This window comes from Sinocyclocheilus grahami, unplaced genomic scaffold (genome assembly GCF_001515645.1).
Source record: "Sinocyclocheilus grahami isolate Dianchi unplaced genomic scaffold, SAMN03320097.WGS_v1.1 scaffold882.1, whole genome shotgun sequence".
Taxonomy (NCBI): Eukaryota; Metazoa; Chordata; class Actinopteri; order Cypriniformes; family Cyprinidae; genus Sinocyclocheilus; species Sinocyclocheilus grahami.
In genome coordinates this window covers 561,160-584,966 of record NW_015506061.1, presented here as the reverse complement: position 1 = coordinate 584,966, position 23,807 = coordinate 561,160, and the positions used below count along the sequence as shown (strand labels likewise).

Sequence of the window (23,807 nt, the reverse complement as noted above, 5' to 3'; positions counted from 1 at the left end):
AACGTCATTTGTAAAGCACTTTTTTATCAAAGAGGACACAAGTTCGAAGGACATCTGCTATACATCACCATTTGCCATCCGAAGTCCTTCAACTGCATTAACCTGCATCTGCACCTACACGGTAAAACATTTTCTTATATTCCTCACCAGTATTTTATTCAGGTAGTATTAACAGAAGTAATGTTATGAAATCGATGCTCAGCAAGCTGTCAAGCTAGTGAGTGTATGGTTTTAAAATGGCCCTTTAGTGCTGAAATTTGAATATTTCAAACAAATATTTGCAGGCATTTAGTTACCAGGTTTGATCAATTTTAAAACGTCTCTTCAGCGCCAAAATGTGTGAATAATTCAAACATATACACGCATTTTACAGTCACCAGGTTTTATCAAGTATTAGATCATCTCTAAACTAAGACTGTTAGTTGTTGTTGAAAACTGGCCAGTTAACAATCTGTTGCCTGTTGTTAATGGTTTCAAATTCCACACTTCAAATCACTTAACAAACTTGATGTATGAAATGTTGATTATTTAATGTAAGTTTAAAAGTGGCATATGTTTTAATGGAGAATAGTTTTAGTGTTAAATATCTACAGCAAAAATATATTTTGATAACTTGATTGCGGTTAGAAATTTAGGTGCGAAGATTGATACGGGTTGTAACCAAAATCAGCCATTATACCCGTCTTCTTTCTGACGTATTTTAGCCGAATATCAAAGGATGTTTAGTGTAAATACTTATTCAAAATGTTGATTACATGGAATTGACTGCCTTGAGTAATTGTATGGCTTTATTGTTTTCTTCAAATTGACAGCAAAAATGTTCTCCTGTCAGACCTGTGGTCATAACTGTGCCACAGTATTGGCTTATGTAAGGCACATGAGAATTAATAAAAATACACCTAATTTAATTTTTAAGTGCGTTTTACCAGATTGCAGTAGGTCTTTTTTTAAGGTTTCCAGCTTTTAGGTGTCACATTTACAGACATGGCAAATCTGTGGTTAAGCCTAGGTTGTGTCATGAAGTTGAATTGACATGTCATGTCGATTTCTGTAGGGAAAAGTGTAAGAGCTTGAAGTCATTTTATTCTCATTTGAAAATACACATCAGAGAGGGGAAAACAGTTGCTTGCCCTTATAGACATTGTGACAAAAGCTTTCGTGTTTTATCCTCGTTCACATCTCACGTGAGTAGGACACATAAAGATGGTGCTGATGAACGTCTGGTTGATTCAGTAGTGAATCCCGGCATGTCCCATGAGAGCGAACAAGAGCAGTCTGACTTGCAGATTGACCCTCCCAGTGATGCAGATTATGAGCCATCAGATGTAGTTGCAGAAACTGCTGATGAATCCCTATTCTTGAAAAATTTAGCCCTGTTTTATTTGAAATGGCAAGCAAAGTTATTGCTTCCATCCTCCGTCATTCAAACAATTAAACAAGATATTCAGGAAATACATGACATAAGCCAGTCACATTTGCTTTTCGAACTGAAAGAGAAGCTGGTTACACTTGGGGTTTCAGAAGCTGACACAAGCAATGTGATTAGTGTCCTGAAAACTGAGGATCTCTTTAGGTCCTGCAACACTCAGTCATTGCAAACTGACCAGAGAAGAAAAACTGTTTTCAAGAATAACTTCAATTATATTGAGCCAGTTCAGATCTGTCTTGGTCAGAATGAGGCAGGCAAAGAGTGTTTCACTCAGTATATTCCCATTAAACAAACACTCCAATCTCTTTTTCATTGTGAGTCAGTGTGGGAACAATATAAACAAGGACACTCAAGTATTGGATCTAAGGATATTCTTCGGGATGTGTGGGATGGCAGAAATACTGCAGAGAATGTGTTATTTCAGACAGAGAGCTCATCATTGAGCTTAATCCTATTTCAGGATGCATTTGAATTTGTTGAGAATTTTAGCAAGAGTTCACACTTCTGCAGATATTGTGAGATCACCAGAAATGAATTAAATGCAGATCCTCTTATTCGAGGAAATTAACGCACAAAACAGTCATACAGTGATCATGTTCAGACCTGTGATGGACAGTCTTCATCCAGTGGAGGTGTTAAATTCGACTCTTTATTTAATACACTCACATACTTCCATGTATATCAGCCAGGGTTACCTCCTTGTCTTGGTCATGATCTTTTTGAGGGTATTGTATCCTCTGATCTGGCATTGTACATTAGCCACTTTGTTAAGGTGGATAAACAGTTCAGCTATCTCTTGTTGAATCGGCGAATAAATCAGTTCAAGTATCTTGGTAAGGATGCTAATGACAAACCCTGTGAGGTCAGTCCAGAGGGTGGAAAACTTGGAGGGCATGCTGTGCAAAATTGGTGTTTGCTCAGAATGTTGCCTGTCTTGATTGGAGGCAAAATAGAAAATCCAGGTGACAATGAAATATGGCAGTTGGTATTACAACTTAGAGAAATTGTGGAGCTCATTTGTGCACCAGCCATTTCAACTGGTCAGATAGCCTACCTAAGAGTTATTATCGATGAATATTTGCATTGCCGAAAGCAAGCCATGTCATTCATTACCCAGAGCTCATTGTCCAGTTTGGGCCACTTATTCGTCTATGGACTTTAAGATTCGAGAGCAAACATACATATTTTAAACAATGTTTGAGAAAATTGCGAAACTTTAAGAATCCATGCTCTACTCTTGCAGAGAGACATCAACTTCTACAGGCCTTTTTGAGTGCTGGAAAGTTCTTCCCTCCAGCTGTTTTAGTGGAAAAGGGCACACCGTTTTTCTCAGGAGATTACAATGATGACATCAGAGAGGCAGTTGCACAACATAATTTTGAGGCTGTAAACACTCTAATAGCACATGAAGTGGCTGTGAAGGGTACTAAATACAAGAAAAACATGTTTATTGTGATCAATGATGAGGATGAGGGATTGGTAATTGGAAAAATCAAAGTGATTCTCATTCACAAAGATTTAACAGTATATTTTATTGCTGAAAAATATCATGGTATGTGTTATCCTGACATGGGTGTCTATAGTTTTACACTGATGCAGAAAAGCTACAGTTGTGTTAATCAGGAGAATCTGCTTGATTACTACCCCTTACCTGAGTACTCTGTCCATGGCACACCAGTGATAATTCTTCACCATTCTTTCCCTTTACTCCAGAATAATGACTAATTTGAGTGAAGAAATCAAGGGGATCATCCACAAGACCTTGCCAAATCTCTCAGAAGAGACTCAGTTACAGATAATTTCGAAACTTCAGAGTTCTGGCTTGGAGTCAAAAAAAGATCTAAGATATGTACAGAGGGAAGATATTGCTGATCTGTTACCCATTATTCAGCTCTGAAAACTCATGGATGCGTTTAAACAAGGTAATAAATGAATAGCATGCTAAAATATGGTAAGCACAGAAAACTTCAATAATTTAACCATAAACATTCTGATACTAAAAGACGTGTGTAACAACAAAACCATACCAAGTTTATTTAGTGGATTCATCACAAACATTTTTCATAAGATGCATCCTCTTATATTTTCAGAGTTTCAGAGTCTTCATCAGGCACTCCAAGTCATTGTAGTACATCACATCTGCCAGCCACCGAAATATTGTCAAGACAGACAAGAAACAGTGATCCAAGCAACAGCTCCTCCACATCTCAAACAATCAAAACATGGCCAGAAACCTTCCAGGTTCCATGGGAAAAAATGCCACAGGAAATAAGATCTGCAATTGTGGATGGCAAAAGACCGAAACCAATGGAGTGACGCCAGATGGTGCAAGTACTTGTTGATGAAATGAGGAGGTATGAGACCAACCCAACTCGCTCACAGTGTCTCTCTGTGATTCGAAATATCATCAGGCAGTACCCGAAGAGTTTTGCTGATATGGCGGCAGACGGGTCACTTTTTGGTGGAGGTTATACATCACTTTTGATTCAAGTGAAAAACCGCATCGAGAATGTGAACCGTGAGGCAAGCTTTACACGTCACAGAGCCTCTAGAAGCAGTTCCAAGAGGGGGCCAAGCGACAGTTATGGTTGTACAAGATTTCAGCCAGACCTCCCTCCAGAAGAAACTGACGAGACACTGGAGCAGAGCCGCCAAAAACTGGTGGAGATTTACAGTCAGGAAGGTGCAGGTGGAGCTGAAAGAGCAGAGGTCAAAAATCTAATGGAGCACACATTCTGTCTACAACGCCATGATATTAATGCCCTTCCACCACCTGACGTTGAAGATCTGCGACGCAAATGGCCCTTTCTTTTCACTCAAAAGTTCATATATGCTCATTTTGAGTTGCTTACAGACATCACTGTGCTTCGTAGCTTGGAACTCAGTATGGAGGAATGTGGAACAGCCATCACACAATACTTCACACAAAAACCTACCAATCAAGATATCAAGGATGTCCTCTCTAAAAGTAAAGATGATGAGATGGCACTTCGTGTTGTTCAGCTGCTCATGGCACATTTTGGAGAGAAACTAACTGGGCTGGTCCTTTTTACAGATGTAAGTTTATGTTTTCTTTCTTCCCTGTCTTTCAAATTCTGAATGCCGTGTCTATTTATTCACAGCAGGTTTTCTGGTAATTGCCCGTTTTGTTTATTTTGCTCTTTAAAAGGTTAGTTCACCCAAAAATACAATTTCTATTAATTACTCACCCTCATGTCGTTCCAAACCCGTAAGACGTCCATTTATCTTCGCAACACAAATTCAGATATATTTGATTAAATCCGAGAGGTATCTGAACCACACATAGGCAGCAATGTCATTGCACTTTTCAAGGCCCAGAAAGTTAGTAAAGACATTGTTAAAATAGTCCACGTGACTGCAGTGGTTCAACTTTAATGTTATGATAATGTTAATTATAATAATGTTAATCATTAATAATGAGCCAACGTTCTGACGTAGAACCTGGAAGCGCTGAACTGTGTTTACAACATCAACTGACAGGGAAGAGAAGAGATTGTTGAATAAACTCGTTATTTTTGTTTTGTTTTTGCGCACAAAAAGTATTCTTGTCGCTTCATAACATTAAAGTTGAACCACTGCAGTCACGTGGACTATTTTAACAATGTCTTTACTAACTTTCTGGGCCTTGAAAAGTGCAATGACATTGCTGCCTATGTGTGGTTCAGATACCTCTTGGATTTAATCAAAATATCTTAATTTGTGTTCTGAAGATGAACGAAGGTCTTACGTGTGTGGAACGACATGAGGGTGGAATTTCATTTTTGGGTAAACTAACCCTTTAAAAACATCTTTTAAAATGTCTGTTCCCTACAGGTGTGTGCCACTGCAGCTGACATTGAGACAACCCTGACTGTACCTGCAAGTCCTCGCCTGATTCTACTTGGTATACATTTCATTGATAGACATATTGCATTGCTATTTTTCTTTGAATGTACAGATGTTTATGAAAGGTGAGATGCATGTTGCTATTACTTGAAGTTTCAGGTGGAACAGGGCAAGTCACTATTGGGCGCTGGATGATCACACTTGAGGGTCGTGTCATATCTGAAGGCATCACACCAACCTTTTTGACGGGACTTGCTGCTGTATTTGCAATCTACTATATGCTTAACCTCCAATATCAAGAAGAAGCAGCCTGTACTCTGGAATTCATTCAGAGGTGAGACTGCTTAAATTTCTTTGTCATCATTATAGCTTTTCTTGAGTTATAATTGTTGAAACCTAAACCACCAGAAACCATTACTTTGCCTAAAGGGACAGTTTGCATTTATACCAAGATGGTATTTCCTACTTATGAGTAAATACCTGTGAGTACTACCATCTTATGTTAAAAACCATCTTATGTTGCTTATTGTGGCTTGCAAAGTTTTTGTTACCTGACCCCATGTTCTGCTATTTTTTGCTCAACATTTAACCAGCTGACTAGGAGATTTCTGATCACAGGCCTGCCTTAGTTAATGTCAGGCTTGTGATCAAAAATCTCCCTTTCAGCTAGGTAACTGCTGGGCAAAAATGAGTAGCAGAACATGGGGTCAGATAACAAAAACATTGCAAGCCACAACACAACAAAAACATACAAAGAACAATACAAATGAAATACATGAGCTGCTTGATGCCTTTGTCTGATCTCACTGCATCTTGATTTTTTTTAAAAATTATGCTAGATTATTACTGCAGTGGAGCTGATTTTCAAATCACACTGCATATAAGCTTGAATAGAGGCATAATATGTGAACTGTATCCTGTGCATAGTACTACACTTGTAATTTTTAACAAGTAAATTACTTCCAAGATATAAAAAAACAGGCAGCAAAATTTGCCAAAAGACCTCATGATGTCAGTACTAGTTATTAACATAATGTGCAAAACACAAACTACCCTTTTAAGTTTACAAGGTGTTCCTTATAGTTTTTAATTCAGTCTCTGACTATTGTAATTTCAGGCGCTTCATTGGCATCAATCCCGAAAAAGGCACAAAGGCCACCCAGGGAAAGGTTACCTCGAAGAGGACAGGGGCGATTGTCCAGAAAAAATTCTCCACAGTGAATGCACATGTCTCCACACTATTGAAGAACCTAATCGACTTTCAGTGGGACTTCATATAGGTCAGTGAGCTCTCCTCTTGTTTCTGTCTGTGTTGTTTTGACAGACTGATGTTGCCACATTAAACCACAAAGTTCATTTAAAAAAGTAAAAGTGTGCTAAAACAAACAAACAAAAGCCATACAACCTTTAAAAAATGTTGCAGGAGTGTAAAGGAATGAAAATCTAAAAAATGAAATGCTATCAAATCAAATAGACCAACCAAAGTTGATTCCATTGTAGCTGAACATTTGTCCGGGTGTTAGTTATTCAGTTTCATTACCATCTATACAAAAGGTAACATCTTAGGAATAATTTTGTGCTGTAATATAAACATGGACCATTCAGTGAATCTGAACAGAAGAAATGTGTTAAAAAATAGTTGTTATGGAAGTAGCAGTGTTATGGAAAAATGAGTTGACTTGAGACATGCAGGAAGCGTTTTGTTAGTCAACACTATCAGCCACCTCCTTGTTATCTGGGTTGTACTCTACACTGACAATTCTAGAGTTATTTTGATAAAATATTTTGTTTTCTGATGTTTTACAGAGGTACCAGTTGGAATAGGAGACAACATGCAGCCAGGTCATTATGGTTAAGTGGGTGTAAAATGACAAAGTCATTCACCTAGGACTAGGACTCTTTTAAAAGGTACATATGCCTCCTCACTGAAACGTTTAAAAAAAGTGTGGAAACAACCCTGAACAAATGTTTTTACACTAAAATGTTTTTCATGTTTTTCATATTATTTTGTGAATACTGTATGTTTCACTACATTTGTTGCATGTTCTTAGTAGTGCAGATCCAAAAATGTTCAAAATGTTAAATGCTAAAATGTTTAATGTGTTTAATCTCAGGTTGTCATGTTTTTTAACTTATTTTGTTATGTTTGTGTCTGTTATTTATTTATTTTTTATTGCCATTGTTTTTATTTTTAAGTTTTTGTTTGTTAGCCAAAATCTGTCTTCTCCAGTTTTTTACCTTTTTTTTTGGTTTGGAAATCTTGTTAAACGTTTACTGCTCTTTTAAATAAAACTTTATTTTGATTTATATCTTTTAAATGTTTGCTTGTTTTTTTTAGATCTTTCAATATAATGTATTTTAAGTAGATGTGTGTAGCCCACAGAACAATAATGTTCTACTGTAAATCTAATTACAAAATCATTGGTTACTTTAAATTCACTCTTTACACAGGCATAAAATAACATTAGATTTAAAATAAATCTAAAAAAGATTTGAAATGGATTAAATAAGTAATGAATCTTCAATCTAATTATTTCTATCCATTATTTTATGCCTTTGTACAACAAAGAATGAATTTAAAGTAACCATAATGATGTTTTAAATTGAAATAATCACAGAAATGTACTGCATTTAATTTTTTACAGAAAATAGCTGTTAAATAATTCACAGTATGAATACTGTAGAATTACAGTAGATTGCTGATGACTCTGCTGCCAGCACATTACCTTTTTTTTACAGAAAAACTTTTTACAGTGTAGGCTAGACAAAACAGGAAACAGGATAACAGTCACCAGCGACAAGAGCCAGGTTAACTCAGCAGAGCAGAGATTTCGATCTGGCACAGGACAGAAAACAAGAGGGGAATATAAGGGTGACTACTGATTAGAAACAGGTGTACCCCTAACGATATAAGATAACGAGAGGGGCGGGTAACAATAGACAATAGAGCACATGGCAACATAATTACCAACTGACAGCCATGTGCTCCAGACAGACCAGGACACAACATAAACAAACCCAGATCAGACCGGCACCTTGACAATTTGGGGTAAATTTGGAGCATGTGGGGGGGCTGAGTGACCTCAGAAAATGAACATTAAATATTATTTTAATATCTTAAAAACCGAAGCAGCACACATTTTTTTACGGCACAAACCATCACAAACGAAGCACAAACAAATAAGACAATTTTTCATGAATTTGGAGCATGTGGAGGGGGCTGAGTGACGTCATCGCCTATAATTCAATGTCTAATATTTTAAAAACCGAATCAGCACAAACGAAACTTTTACCTGCACAAACCAACACAAACGAAGCAAAAACAAACAAGACTATTTGGGGTGAATTTGGAGTATGTTGGGGGCTGAGTAACCCCAGACTGACCTATAAATATTTTAATATCTAAAAAACCAAAGCAGCACAAACAAAAATTTTAGGGGACACACTTTTAAAATTAATTTTAACCTACTTTCAGTATTATGTCATTAATGCAATCTCTAGAAGTAAGCTAACAATTTAAACTGAAATGAATGTTTCATCATGTTTCATTTATCTGACAAATAATTTTGTATTTTAGTGTCACTGGCAGCATGCTTGTCATGTGACACAGCAGCCACAATAGCACTGTATAACTGATATAGGCTTGTTTTATTTATTTTTTTCCTTTTTATAAAAAATATTCCCAAATGTGTTAACTATTAACTAAACGTGTTAAGTAAATGCATTTTGCACCTTTATAAATCTATAAAGGTGCAAAATGCATTTACTTACACATATTTGAGAATCGAGATATTTCATGATATAGTTAACACGTTTGGGAATATTTTGAATATTTTTGAAATCATCGGATGATTTGTCCGATGATTTCCATTTTATGAAATATCATGTGGTGCATCAATAAACTACCATTTTTTAAAACTTTTATGTTGAAATCCATTCAAAGATAGGACATTGCATCATATACCAATTTGCCAAGGACCCATGGAAGCATCAAACAGGTTTGTAAGTCTCTTTCAAATTTGGAAAAAAATAACCTGTTTAACGGCTGGTATGTAGTTACCACATTTGAATATCATGTGGTATGACCTCAAAAAAACAATGAATAAAAATTCAACCAAATTAAATTTATGGTTTATTTACATAAAATACTTTATTTTAGTATAATTTGGAATATATTTTTATGCAATTTGGGTCATTTCAGACGGTTTATGTTTAATCTTTGTACAATATGAGAAAAAAATGCAAAATAAATAATTCAGAGCATGTAATTTTAGTTTGATAATTATGCATTTATTAATAATTTATAATGTATTTATTAATAACTATTTTAATCTATTCTACCAGATTATACTGCCAAGCAAAGTAAAATAAACGCTCACCATGCAAAGAGGACACTGACAATGCACCGACAGACAAGACAGAGCTGGTTACTTTTAGTATGAAACAAAGTCTCAGTGTCCAAATTTTGTCTTAATAAAGAAATTCAAACAACAAGTACTGTTTTGTGGCTCTTTAACGTGTCGTGACAGATCGCTGTAGCGCCTCAGTTCAAGCGGCACATGAACTGATCATCTCTTCACCTTTACTATTCATAGCACGAGAAATAAACATGAATGAACATCAGAAGGTATCTTGTTTCAACCGTGAAAATATGTCAATACACACCATTTTTCAAGTTCAAGTCCACTGACGTTAATCTACTCTCCTGTCTGGTTTGTTTGTCGGCATTATAATAGGTCAGACTGCCTGTTAATCAAACTCCCAGCAAAAGGGTCAGTTGAGCAGCCAATATTGAGCAAAGTACAGAAATAACTGGGGCTAAAGAAATGCCTGCAGTTAATGCCACAGTCGTGACAGATCGCTGTAGCGCCTCAGTTCAAGCAGCACATGAACCGATCATCTCTTCATCTTTACTAGTCACAGCACGAATAAACATGAATGAACTTCAGAAGGTATCTTGTTTCAACCGTGAAAAGATGTCAATACACACCATTTTTCAAGTTCAAGTCCACCGATGTTAATCTACTCTCCTGTATCGCTGTAGCGCCTCAGTTCAAGCAGCACATGAACCGATCATCTCTTCATCTTTACTAGTCACAGCACGAATAAACATGAATGAACTTCAGAAGGTATCTTGTTTCAACCGTGAAAAGATGTCAATACACACCATTTTTCAAGTTCAAGTCCACTGACGTTAATCTACTCTCCTGTCTGGTTTGTTTGTCGGCATTATAATAGGTCAGACTGCCTGTTAATCAAACTCCCAGCAAAAGGGTCAGTTGAGCAGCCAATATTGAGCAAAGTACAGAAATAACTGGGGCTAAAGAAATGCCTGCAGTTAATGCCACATGCTGCACTTTTCATACGTCTCTTTAAATAGATTTTTAATGATATAAGGTCTTTGTGTCATTTGGAGCGACCACTCATCATGTGGTGTGACCAATAATAGCAATAACTGTATTAAAATAAAAAAATCTAATTTCTGTGGTTGAAATATGAATCACTGCTACAGTATGCTTAAGTGAATGGTATTTTTAAAACATTTTTTATCAGTTTTATGCAATTTGCAGGAAAAAATTCTGTTAACTACATTTAAGAAGGCAACTTTGAAAATATAGAACAAAAATAAGAGATCATTATTTACAAAAACTCAAATTAAATGCAAATACTTTGTTTCTAAACACTTTAATTACTGAGAACATAAAAAAAATGTAAAGCATTCCAAGGAAATTATTTAATTTGAATATAAATCATGGTCGCACCACATGACATTTTTTAAGGCTATGGCCAATTCATCTAGATGAAAAAAAAACACTAAAATCACTTAATTTAAAATTTTTATATGAATTTGTGTACACAACATTCTTAATGTTTGAACAATTACAGTAGATATTACTTTTTGTATTTTAAAATTGGCCGGTCGAAAATCCTTATACATCAATGACCCATCACTGACTTCAGTCTAGCCAGAGTTCAGGCACTCTCAAAAACTCCCATCAAAATCACTGAAGCGGTTTACACTATGAAATGAATATCTTACTTACATTCGTACGCTCTTCTGCACTTTGTTTATGATGAACAAATGTATAAGCTCAACAGAATCGTGTGTGATTGATTTTAATGCGCAGTGCTGTAAAAAACGTGTCTGGCTCTGCGCCAGTAGCAGCTGGTGATGTTTTACTTTTTCCATTACTGCCACTCAGGACAAACGGCACATTGCACCCAAAATTGTTTTGTGTGGTACGATTCCAAATTTAGGGGGGCCAAGCTTGTTCACACGGGGGCATTGGCCTCCCTCGCCCCGCCCCTGTTAATCATATGTACAAAAAACTCAATCCAACATTCCAAACGGTTTGTGCTATGTAGGGTCATCTCAACAGCTTTGGCTGAAGGCAGAGGAACACCCTGGACAGATGGCCAGTCCATCACATCCTTTTTTCAGTATTGCATACATTAGTTCTACTGGAACTATAGTCTTTTTATAGTTCTTCTGACATACAGTGCAGATGAGTTTCAGTCCCAGCTCATTGTCCTTCCCAAATCCTGTGCTTTCTATCTTTCCCGTCTCCTCGAATACATCCCTGAAAATATAACTTTTTTTTTTCTTTTACAGTTCAGCTAGTCCTATTAATATCTAAACCTCTTTCCCCACATTTTCTCAGTTTGGATTAGAATTAGATATAGTAAGATAATCCAAATTTGGAAAATATATAATGCATAAGGTAACAGTAATCAAAGAAAATCACAAGACCAAGACCAGAAACTTTAACAAATTTGAAAGCAACATGGTTTCAATGTGTAAAATTTTATTTACAAATTACCACAAAGACAGAAAAAAAATAAAAAACAAACCCTAATTGTTCCAATCTGAATTATTCCTCTATCAAATTATATTTTGTAAATTATTTATAAAATGTACAGTACATTTCCTTGACGTCCCATAATTTAGTCCTTTTGATTAAAAAAATGTGCTTGACAAATGTTCAAAAAAGCTTTTAACCTGAAAGTACAGCATTATGTACATTTTAACAGATACAAACAAAACAATCATCAGCAAAAATAAAAATAACCCTAATTCTAACAGTACCATGAACCACAAAAATCACAGAATTAAATAAAATACATTTAAAACATCTGTCACAGCATTTATTGTAGGCCATGTATTTATATAAAAACAGTATTCAGCATGTAGTTTCAATTTTATAAAACCATTTAAATCAGAAGACTATGACTTGCTTTGCACATCAGTTAATATTTACAGCATGTTGACCTGAAGTAGTTTGTATAAGGCACAAGGAAAGAGAAGACAAAGATAAAATAAATTTAATAAAAGGAATTGAAGTACAGCAACAAACAATAACTACCCCTATAGCTAGCTAACCCTCCCTCCCTGAAAACACTTTTCACCAGAAATGAGACTCCAGTTATCAAGTGTACTCAACAGTAGTACTCAAACAATCTTTTATTCAATTAAATATCATCCAAATGCTCTGTGTATTGAAGAATATGAACCTCAGTAAATTGAATTGTTTAGCTAGGCCTTCTCAGAAAAGTTACTTGAGTGGTCCTAGGTTGAGGTTAATGAGATTCTAAGAAACAGCCTTGCAAATATAAATACGCAATCATCAGTACTGAAAATATATCAAAGGAAGGTTGACCTTTAAAAATAGAAGTCCTTCAAGATTTTCTAGCAATGGCCGGGACTGATTCAGGGCACAGTTGAGACTTGATGTGCTAAAAAGTGTGTCTGCTGGTACAATGCTGGGTGGACAACCCACATAGCGTACAGCTACTTTGGCAAGTTCAGGCCACAGTAACTTCTTTAGGTTCCAATAATCCAGAGGATCACAACTCTGGTCAAGAATGTCTTCCTCCAAATACTCCAGCACGGCAAGCTCCAATGATTTTGGTCTCTCCTCCTGCTTGATTTTCTGTCTAATGTCATCCATAAGAGCCCAAAGGTTTTCTTTGTTTGAGGCCAAGCTGTTTGATGAAGCTGGTATTTCACTGCATCCATTTGACAGTGGTCTTTTAGTCTCAGCAGAGTTAGACGTAGACACCTCAAGCTCTTGTATGAGGTCATGCTTACACTGATCTGCCTCTTCCTCAGTAAAAAGGGAGGTCTTATACCTCGGGTCCAACATGGTTGCCCATATGTACCTGGGGTCATGAAGTGTAGGGGACATTTTAGCCACCATTGCTTCCTTTAAAGACTTGAGCATATTGTCAATACCCATGGTCTCATCAAAAAGCATATCTATTTTTCGGTTGAGTATGTGAATGAGTGGAACGACCTGACCTAGTGTTGCTGTGCGATTGCTCATCTCTCTGCAGGCTACCTCAAACGGCTTAAGAGCATTGCAGACTGACTGCATGACTTCCCACTGGTCACAGCTTATCAGTTCCCTGAAATTGCACTCTATTGACATCTCATCAATGGCTTTCTTTTGCTCTACTAATCGCTCAAGCATAAAATACGATGTTTTCCACTTAGAGGGAACATCCTGAACCAGCTGGTTTTCAGGTAACAGATAAGCTTTTTGCAACTCTGCCAACTTCTCCTTTGCTTTAGCAGAACGATGCACTCTCTCACAGATTTTCCGAGCAATACTAAGCAAGTTCTGAACCATCCTCTGACTTTTTATGGCTTCATTAACAATGAGGTCTATACTATGAACAAAACACTGCATGGTGGTGTGATCACTGCTCTCTAGTATGCTTCCAATAGTTTGATTATCTGTTACAGTAAATCCAATTTTAAGGCCTGAAGAACCAATCCAGGTGTCCCAAAGATATTCAAGCTGCTTATGTATGTTCAGCACATTGTAGTCACAGTCAATTGAAGAAACACCAAGGAGGGCTGAGCAATGGAAATCTTGCCCCTGAGGCAGAACTTGAGACTCAAACGTTACCCAGTGGGCTGTAAGAATCAAGTACTCTTGAGTTTGGCTGCTCACCCAAACACTTGTCGTGAAATGGATGATTCCACCTTCAGCCTCCTTGAGGTGGGTCAGAACTACTTCTTTCACGCTTCCACACATTTCTGGTATTGCAGTGCTGGTAAAGTAGGAGGAGGAAGGTAGAGAATACTGTGGCTGAAGGTATTCCAGTAATCTGTTCAGGCCAACATTTTCCACTACAGTTGATGGCTGAAGATCCAGTGCAAGCATTTCTGCAATGAGTTTGGTGAGTTTTTTGGCAGCTGGGTGGCATTCACTGAACTTCTCTGCAATCTCCTCAAAAGAGGAAATGTCCATGAGCTCCTGCTTAACTTGAATTTCAGCAGATGACACATCACCTGAGATATTTCTATTATTTTCAAGCACATTCCCATGAAATCTCTGCATATGCCTAAATAAGCAACTAGTGCCTAAATTGGTTGTCTTTTTGCCTCTGCTAATTGTGCGGCTACAGTGCAAACAGACCACCTTTGTTGGGTCTGCAGAGGAAATAGAAAAGTGATTCCATAGCTTTGAAGTCTTTTTGCTGAAAACAGGCAGGGTGTGATGTTTGTTCTCAGCAGCAGGACTGTCCGTTGTATTTGTTGCCATGTCGTTCTCTGCAGCAGGAGTACAATGGGGAGACTGAGGTGAGGAAACTTTGTCAGTTGTGCTTTTTTGGGTTTTGAGAACACCAGGATGCCGTCGCATCAAATGTCTCATTAAACAGCTTGTGCCAAAGTCCCCTCGTTTACCACGGCTTATGACACAGGGACAATAACGACACAAAGCTTTGAGTTGGTCAACAGGAGAGACGATGAAATGATGCCATACTTCTGATTTCACCCGTTTCATTATTTTCTTGTTTTGTTGAAAAACTGAGCTCTGATCTTGGGGTATGCTGTGTCCCTCAGTGTGTTTGTCTGGTGAGGATGACAGAGGTATATTTTCCCCTTTCAGTCTAAAAGATGCATCAGATGAGGACTCTTGTCCAGACTGATATGTAGCAACAGTTGCCTCATCCTCAAGAGTCATGTGCTCACTGTCATCATTGGGCACATCGTCTGATATAGCATCAGAGCGATGGGAGGTACAGAGGAACTCCTTTTTGACCTCTGCGGAATCTTGTGTGCGAGAGAGCAATGTTGGTGGAGTGTTGTAAGGCGGAGGAATACTTGAGCCCTGTCCATTTTCTTCAATGACTATGTCTCGATGGGCTCGCCACATGTGGCGAATAAGGCAGCTCGTCCCCAAGTCTTTCCCATTTTTGCCACGACTGAACTCATTCATGCAGTGAATACACACTGCTTTCGAGCTGTCAGTAGGGGATAAATAAAAGTGTTTCCACACTGCTGAGCGCCGCCGGGAACTTGAGCTCTTAGGGGCTGATACAGGGCATTCATTCCCCAAGTCAGTGGCATCGTCATTATGGTTGTTTAAGGAATGTGGGGATGGAACCACACTAGAGTCACTCTTGATGCTTTTTTCTGCTTTTGGTTTGACATTTTGTAAAGAGTCTTTGGACACCATGTCTGTGGCCTCGGCTAGAAAAGAGGACAGTGAAGTATGATTGTCTGTAGGGGGCTTGATGCTTACAGACAAGTCTCCATTGTTTGGTGATATATTGGGAGGTATTAAAGATGAATTATTGGACAAATTACTTAACGAGTCACTGTCTTGCAGAAGAACAGTGGGGTGAGCCCTTCGCACATGCCTCATTAAACAACTAGTACTGAGATCTTTCTCGTTTTTACCCCGACTGAACTCTTTCATACAGTACATACAGATTGCTTTGGTACCATCACGTGGTGATATGAAAAAATGGTTCCAAGCAGGGGATTTTTTTCTAGGGTTAAGGGGACTTCTTATGGATGATAGAAGGCTTTGTGTGACAGCATCCATTGCGACATCATACAGAGTACTGGAGTACCCACTGAACAAGCTACCATAATCATCATCATAACCTCTGGTGGCAAAGGGGCCAAAGGCCCCATCAAATGACAACTTTTCATCATCCTGAGCGATTTCACCCATTTCATTTGGTTCTGCTTTGATACATACACTTGTTTCAATTTCTGAATTATTTATTTCAATGTTCTGGCTCCTATTTGAAATAGTTGGAGATGTTTGAGAGTCATGTTTTTCACAACTTTCTGCTGTTGAATCCCCTGTTGAAAGTCCATCGACCTCAGATCCATCTTCCTCTATGCCCTCAAATGACAAAGACACCAAAGAGGAATCTTTTGCCAGTGTCTCAGAGGGACAAGTATGTGGTTCTGCTTCCAATACCTCTTGAGGAGTACTTCTGTATGATTTAAACACATAACCATCTTTCCCTTCGATTTTTAAACAGGCTCCTTTGGCCTCTATTCTCTTGTTATCTTTGGAGCCATTATGCTCGTGACTTAAATCCTCAGTTTTCTGTGAGAGGCTGTCCTCTCCGTCCATTATTGCAGAAAGAATTTCTGCAGGGAAAGAAAACTTTTTCTATTCAAAGCAGCTTTTTAAGAGTTCAAGTGTCATGGATGTGGCTCTTTCTTCCATCCAGATGTTTACTTTAACATGTTATATCTGAGCCCAGATGCAACAGATATATTGACCTCCATTTAGGATAGTGTAAATCGCTTGTGTTCATTTGTAGAATCTGAAAAATTAGATGGGAGATAGAAGAACATTAAAATAATAAAAAATACAATTAACAGTATAAAGGACTCAAAGTTCATCTCAACTGGATGTGTTATTAAAAATTTTATATACACAATGACAAAAACATATAACAAACATAACTCCAAGCCACTTTTTATAGGTAGTTTTTGTAAGACATTATTGTTAGTTATTAGTAATTAAATTATTATTATTATGGTCTATCTGTTTGAATCAGTCTGATGATTTAACAACGAAATCACTTGACTGACCTGAACTGCAAGTTATCATTACTTTCAGTGATATCAGTCTTGAAAAGTAGTTTTGTGTATTCAAGGTAGGTTTGGGCGATAAAACTGTATCGATATTTATCGACGGTACACTTTCTTCGATAACTATATAAAAAAAATGTTCGCCATAGTGCACGATATAGGCACATGCTATGAGTGGCGCAGACAGCACACACAAACATGAGTGCTGTGCCTACCTGTGATGAGGAGATTGTGAATAAAAAAAATTTATATTAGTAGAATTTAAAATAAACATTTGCATTTTAATGCAAAAATAGTACAAACGAATGTTAGGTGTGCATCAGGGAGCGTCATCAGTGGAGCACGAGATGCGGTGATGATGATATAAGTGACATTGTAGTTTAATGCATTTGTTAGTCTAGCCCACGAGATGCGCAGTTGCTGCGTTATTCATTCAAAATATTAGAGAAACATAGTAGCTCAATGCGTAGAAGATCTTGATTAGGTTAAAACCGAAACAAAGCCATTCACACAGAACGCATATTCAGCACATTTTCTAGACAGACAAATATGACTGCTGCACTTGTGTCACACAAGAGTTGTATAGGAAGCCATGCAAAGTTAAAACGGTTTAAACTTTTAGATAACACGTCACGAATTTGTGGAGGTTTATTCCTTTTCCCTGCGTCTCATATGTTTTTAAAGGCAATCTGTGTGATAGGCGATTCGGCTCTTTGTATTAAGCAATGCATAAATACGTGATGCTGTTTTGTTCATAATTGTTTATGTAATATACAAAATTATATTTGATTTATATGAGTTAATTTAAACGTAAAGCACGGTTTTTTATAGACAGTTATTTCCTTGTGTTGACAATTTAATGTGCTGCATTATTTTGCTTATTGCACCCTCCTGAGGCCTCGGGAAACAAGCCAAAAGTTTAACCTATTTAACCTGTTAACTGTCGGTTCCACTTTTTGTGCATAGACCTGAAAATTACATTTCCAACTTAAACTGTTATAAGTTTTGAATGCTTTGGACCACAGACATAAGGTTGGTCTCTCTTTAAAGAAGACACTTGGCAGATTATTGCAGAAGGGAAAAAAGTTATAAAGATTATATAACAAAAACGTTATGGAAGTTTAAGTTTATGAATATATAAAATGTAATAATTTAAATATTTATATTTTATATAAAAAAAATATATTTTACAAAACATGTTTTACTCAAACGGCTATAAAATCAAAACCAAAATTCTGAACAAGTTATGTTCCAAATTTGAGGTTGATATCTCAAAAAATTAGCTTTCAGTGAGATTTTGTTTGGGCGTAGTACCAAGCTTTTCCCCTAGATGACCATCAAACCCCATTAGTAACCATTTAAGGGCGCCTTCATTTCCATATACGGTTTGAGTGATCGGAAACATGTTTTTCCATACTTTTCTCAATATTTATGAAGTAGACATCACAATCAGAAGTATTAAGGGCAGTATGGCAGTATATGATTTCCATTCAACCAAAAAAACCCCCACAAAAGACATGCTACGAGAACCCTGGACTTGCGTTATAGTTCACAATGTATCAAAAATGGAGAATCTATTGTTTTTATTCTACATATTCAAAACACTTTTAGACCATTTTTTCTCAATAAATAGAATGGATGTTATCTTTTGAACACTCTCCATGAAAAAGAATAAAGATTTTTACAGATTTTTCATGAGAATCACTATTTCAAAGTAAAGGTCAGAACGCACTCTCTGACTCGGAGGAGTACTATTCGTGCATATTAATAAATTACAGTTATATATTGAAAAAAATGTCAAAAATCAGTCACCAAATATCAAAACTGGAGTGTTTAAGCTTTCAAACGATATATAGTTTGTCAAGATTACTTTAGGTTCAGACTAAGATATTACTGTTTAAAACATGTAATGGCCAGTGACAGTTAACAGGTTAATCTGCATATAAAACATTAGAAATGAGATGTTTAATTTTTATTTTGTGTTTGACTGTTAAAACAAACAGAATGTGTTGTTTGTCTCAATAAATTGAGTTAATTTAAAAATACAGTGGTTGAAATGTAAAAAAAAAATTCTATTGCTCTTGGTTTAAAAAAAAAAGTTTATAAAAAATGTCAATAATTATCGATACCGAATGATATGAAACATTATATCATTGATACATTTTTATATTGCCCAGCCCTAATTCAAGGTTTGTGAAATTCACTGACTGGTTTTGTGGAACTCACTCTCTGCCAAGCTCTGCTGTCACGCTTTTATACCAGCCACCGTCAAAAAAGGTCATCCAAAAGGTTTTCGTAATACCATAGAAGACTATCCAAAATGTAAACCAGAACAACTTTAATTGCTGGATATCTCACTAGTTAGATAATGGAAAATTATATTGTATTTATATATGTATTTTATTTAAACCATAACAGCCAAAACAGACAGTTATTGAGATCTCCCATTATATCACATATCACCATAATTACCTTATTTGTGGCCAGCATTACTATTGGTGCATTTATATTTGGGATCAGTAGCAATGATCGATCATACATGTATATTATATTACAATAGGGCTGGACGATATGGCCAACATTTATATCATGATATATTTCTTAATTTCAGTCGATACGATATAATTACGATATCGATATGAACACTATTAAAACAAGCCTCATAAAAACTGCCAAGAATGCCCACAACAGATTTAACTGTTGTTTAAGCCTGAACTACTATAGGCTAACATACACTACCAGTCAAACATTTTTGAACAGTAAGATTTGAAATGTTTTTAAAGAATTCTCTTCTGCTCACCAAGCCTGCATTTATTTGATCCAAAACACAGCAAAAACAGTAACATTTTGAAATATTTTTACCATTTAAAATAACTGTTTTCTATTTGAAAATATTTTAAAATGTAATTTATTCCTGTGATTTCAAAGCTATATTTTTAGCATCATTACTCCAGTTTCATGTAGGGTTGGGTATCGTTCGGATTTTATCGATTCAGATTCCTCTTATCGATTCCGATTCCCAGTTTTGATTCCAATGTGATTAAATAATGATATCAAACATTTATCTTCTGTCTCTTTTTTGCAAACCATTTATTGGAGCTGAATACCATGAACAAAAATCAACAGGCTACATAAAAACTTTTCAAGAGCTGTTTGTGTGCAAAATAGAACTGCATGATTCTGGATAAATTGAGGGTTTTTTTCCCCCAATGGAAGTTCTCTCATGACTCTGAAGAAAAAAAAAAAACATTAGCCAACTACACAAAATCACATGTAATTTATGAATGAATGATTGATTAACTCACTCAAGAGGTACTTGTTTCATTACTGGATGAATCAGCGTTCTTGAACGAATCTCTTGTATGATTCAAAGACAAATACATTTTAACAGCCCCTTTTCGCCACCTACTGGCGTAACAATGTAATCGATAAATCTTCATTTGAATTGTCAAATTACTTTCAAAAGGGGATTTACTACCATACACATCGTACACACAGTTTATATCTGAACTATAAACTTTTATCCCAGTACTTCTGTGATTTGAATGTTTGTAACAGCAATAATGATGCTGTGTGGCTGAAAAGACTGAAGCGGTTTCATTCACGACAAGACAGCTGCTCTCTTTAGGTCAATGGCAGCACGAATGCAGATTTAAATGTTCAAATCACACTGGTGTGATCGTACTCTGCACGGATGAACCAAGTGATCACAACATTGATCGCACACGCGAAAGGTGGAGGAATGAAACAGACGAATCATTGTAATTTAGGAATCACGTTGGGGTTTGAATCGCATTCACGATCTTTAATGATCTATTCAATTAAAGTGCTTTGTCATGTTGGTGGTGACACCTCTCTTGCAACATGTTTAGCTATCACAGATATTATACTTTGATTTTTTGTCTTCGGATCACAAATGTAACCAAACTTTGGAGCGCTTAGCTTAGCGAGCACGGTCCTAGCAGATCGCTAGGTCCGATCCTCACAGATGAAGAAAAACAAATGCATATGAATCGATAGGCGGAATCGAAATTTTAATTTGACAACAAGTATCCGATTCTGGAATCTGAATCGATTTTCGATTCCCAACCTTAGTAGTCACATGATCCTTCAGAAATCATTCTAATATTCTGAGTTGCAGCTCAAAAAACATTTATTATTATTTTGTTGAAGACAGCAGAGTCGAATGTTTTCAGGTTTCTTTGATGAATAGAAATTTCAGAAGAACAGCATTTATCTGGAATAGAAATCTTTTGTAACATTATACATGTCTTTATCTTCACTTTTGATCAATTTAAAGCATCCTTACTAAATTAAAGTATTCATTTCTATAATTTCTTTCCAATAAAAAAATAAAATAAAAAATAAATCATACTGACTCAAAGCTTTTGAATGGAATAGTGTATAATGTTACAAAAGCTTTTTATTTCAGATAAATGCTGATCTTTGGGTCTTTCTATTCATCAAAGAATCCTGAAAAAAAAATGTACTCAACGGTTTTAAATATTGATAATCAGCAAATCGGCATATTAGAATGATTTCTGGATCATGTGACACTGAAGACAGGAGTAATGATGCTGAAAATTCAGCTTTGATCACAGGAATAAATTATATTTGAAAATATATTCAAATAGAAAGCAGTTATTTTAAATAGTAAAATAAATGCAGGCTTGGTGAGCAGAAGAGAATTCTTAAAAAAAAAACAAAAAAAAAACATTAAAAATCTTACAAACATCTAAAAATCTTTGACTGGTAGTGTAGGCTGATTATTCTTATAGATTGAAACAAATGTGCTTTAGCCAGTATAAAGAGTATGAAAAGTGCTCTGAGTTTCTGCAGAAAACAAAAACAAAAAACAACAAAAACATGTTGCTGGAGACGGGGTTATTGAAAATGCAAACTGATTCTCTGCCAGCAGGAGGCGCTTTGGGGTTTCTCCAGTAATGGCTGTAATCAGCTCTGCTCATGAACGCTTCCTTATCAGATAAAATGAAAATGCCATCGAAACTTTTCTGAAGACAGTCGGTTCCCTTCAGAGATACATTCATATAAAACATCCGCGCCACGTTTTGATTTTGAAACGTGCAGTGCTCGTTTATTCAACGAACGCCACAAATAAATCAATGTATGGGAAACACTGTTAATGTATATCAAAATATCGGAAATGTTTTTAAAAATCATATCACCGTTATTGAAATAAATTATATTGCGATGCATACTGATATTGAATTATTGTCCAGCCCTATATTACAATACAACTCATTCATTCCTGTGAACATGACAATGATACTTTAAAATGAATGGTAAAATTGTGACCTGTCCAACATTGAAATAATTATATAACCTACGTAAGGCTGCTATGGATGCCTAAAAGTCAGTAATGATTTTGTGCACTTTGAAGCCTTCTAAATGGGTTGTGCTTGCGAAAGCACGGTACATCTAATCTGGACCTGTAACTACACAGAGGTATGAGAAAGATATACTTTTGTAGCGTCTGGACCACTCGAACACACAATATATATTTTGTTAGCTAGATTTCACAAATACTTTGTAACACCCCAGGACGCCGAACAATATCTACACATACTTAATTTCTTGAATTGCAACAATGCATATTGACCTAATAGGCAGTGGCGTATGGGACACTCCCACAGCCCCTGCGGTGCATGGGGGCCCTGGCCTTTTGGGGGGCCCCACCGCAGGACATTCTAAAAGGCAGTGCTTCGAGACATTGCAAAAGACGCTAGACGTGAGTGTAAAGGTAGTGCAGTGGAGCGGGCTTAATGTTCTAAAACAACAACCGGGGAAAATCAATTGTTTTTCTCACATTTCACTTGTCATAAACACTATACTTCTAAGTAGAGCACGACCGATATATCGTTTTGCCGATATTATCGGCCGATATGAGCCCGTCGCCGATATATCGGTATCGGCGAATATGACGCCGATATGAACTTTTTTTTTACAGAACATATAATGCAGATAAAATGCTTGAAATGGTGTAATTACTTAGTCTGTCCAGCAGAGCGCGCTCCATTGTTTGCTACTGGCGACCTGGATGAAATGCTTTAAAGCTTAAGTCAATGGAAAACCATTGAAACTTTGAACGGCCATATCTCCATAACGGCGCGGCGAATCCGCACCAAATTCGGGGATCTTTTCAGCTCAAGGAACCCTCTCGAACGCGAATCAAGTGTACGTCTCGAGGCCCTCTTTCGAATGAGACCACCCCCGCGTGGATAGCCCCCGGGGTTCGGGAGTTACGGGTGATTAAATTCGCGGTCCGGCACTGACCGATCTAGCGATCTCGGGGGGCTACCGACACGCGGAGGGTGGTGTTCGAGAGGGCTCCTCAAGCTGAAGGGATCCCCCGAATTTGGTGGAGATCCGCCGGCGCGTTCGCGAGATAGTGACACCAGACAACACTTTCCCTTCAGTAAGGAGGTTTCTTGTTAAGGCAGCATTCACGCGTTGTCTTATTCGACCGTAAGTGCCCTGAAATTCTGCCATGAATCCAGTTCCAAGGGAACATACACGTTACATTCAAAGGGCATTAAAGTGTGCGAGACGTGAATTTATATTGTATTTATTTACAGAGGTAGGGGAGAGAGGGGCACAATGTAACACTTTTTGACTTTCTCAGTTTGTGTAAATCCACATGGGGTTCAGAATATATAT

The 23,807-nt window shown here is 36.9% G+C and overlaps 1 protein-coding gene across 1 annotated transcript in view; it reads right to left on the bottom strand.

Annotated features, from left to right (window-relative positions):
- Positions 1-12,216: 12,216 nt before the first annotated feature.
- The window catches only part of LOC107563622 (zinc finger BED domain-containing protein 4-like), a 31,411-nt gene continuing 19,820 nt past the window's right edge, over positions 12,217-23,807 (bottom strand). Inside the window, exon 2 of the mRNA XM_016248531.1 lies at positions 12,217-16,858. Within this exon, the coding sequence (XP_016104017.1) occupies positions 12,901-16,662 (3,762 nt within the window). The 5' untranslated portion in view covers positions 16,663-16,858 and the 3' untranslated portion in view covers positions 12,217-12,900. The remainder of the gene's footprint in view (positions 16,859-23,807) is intronic.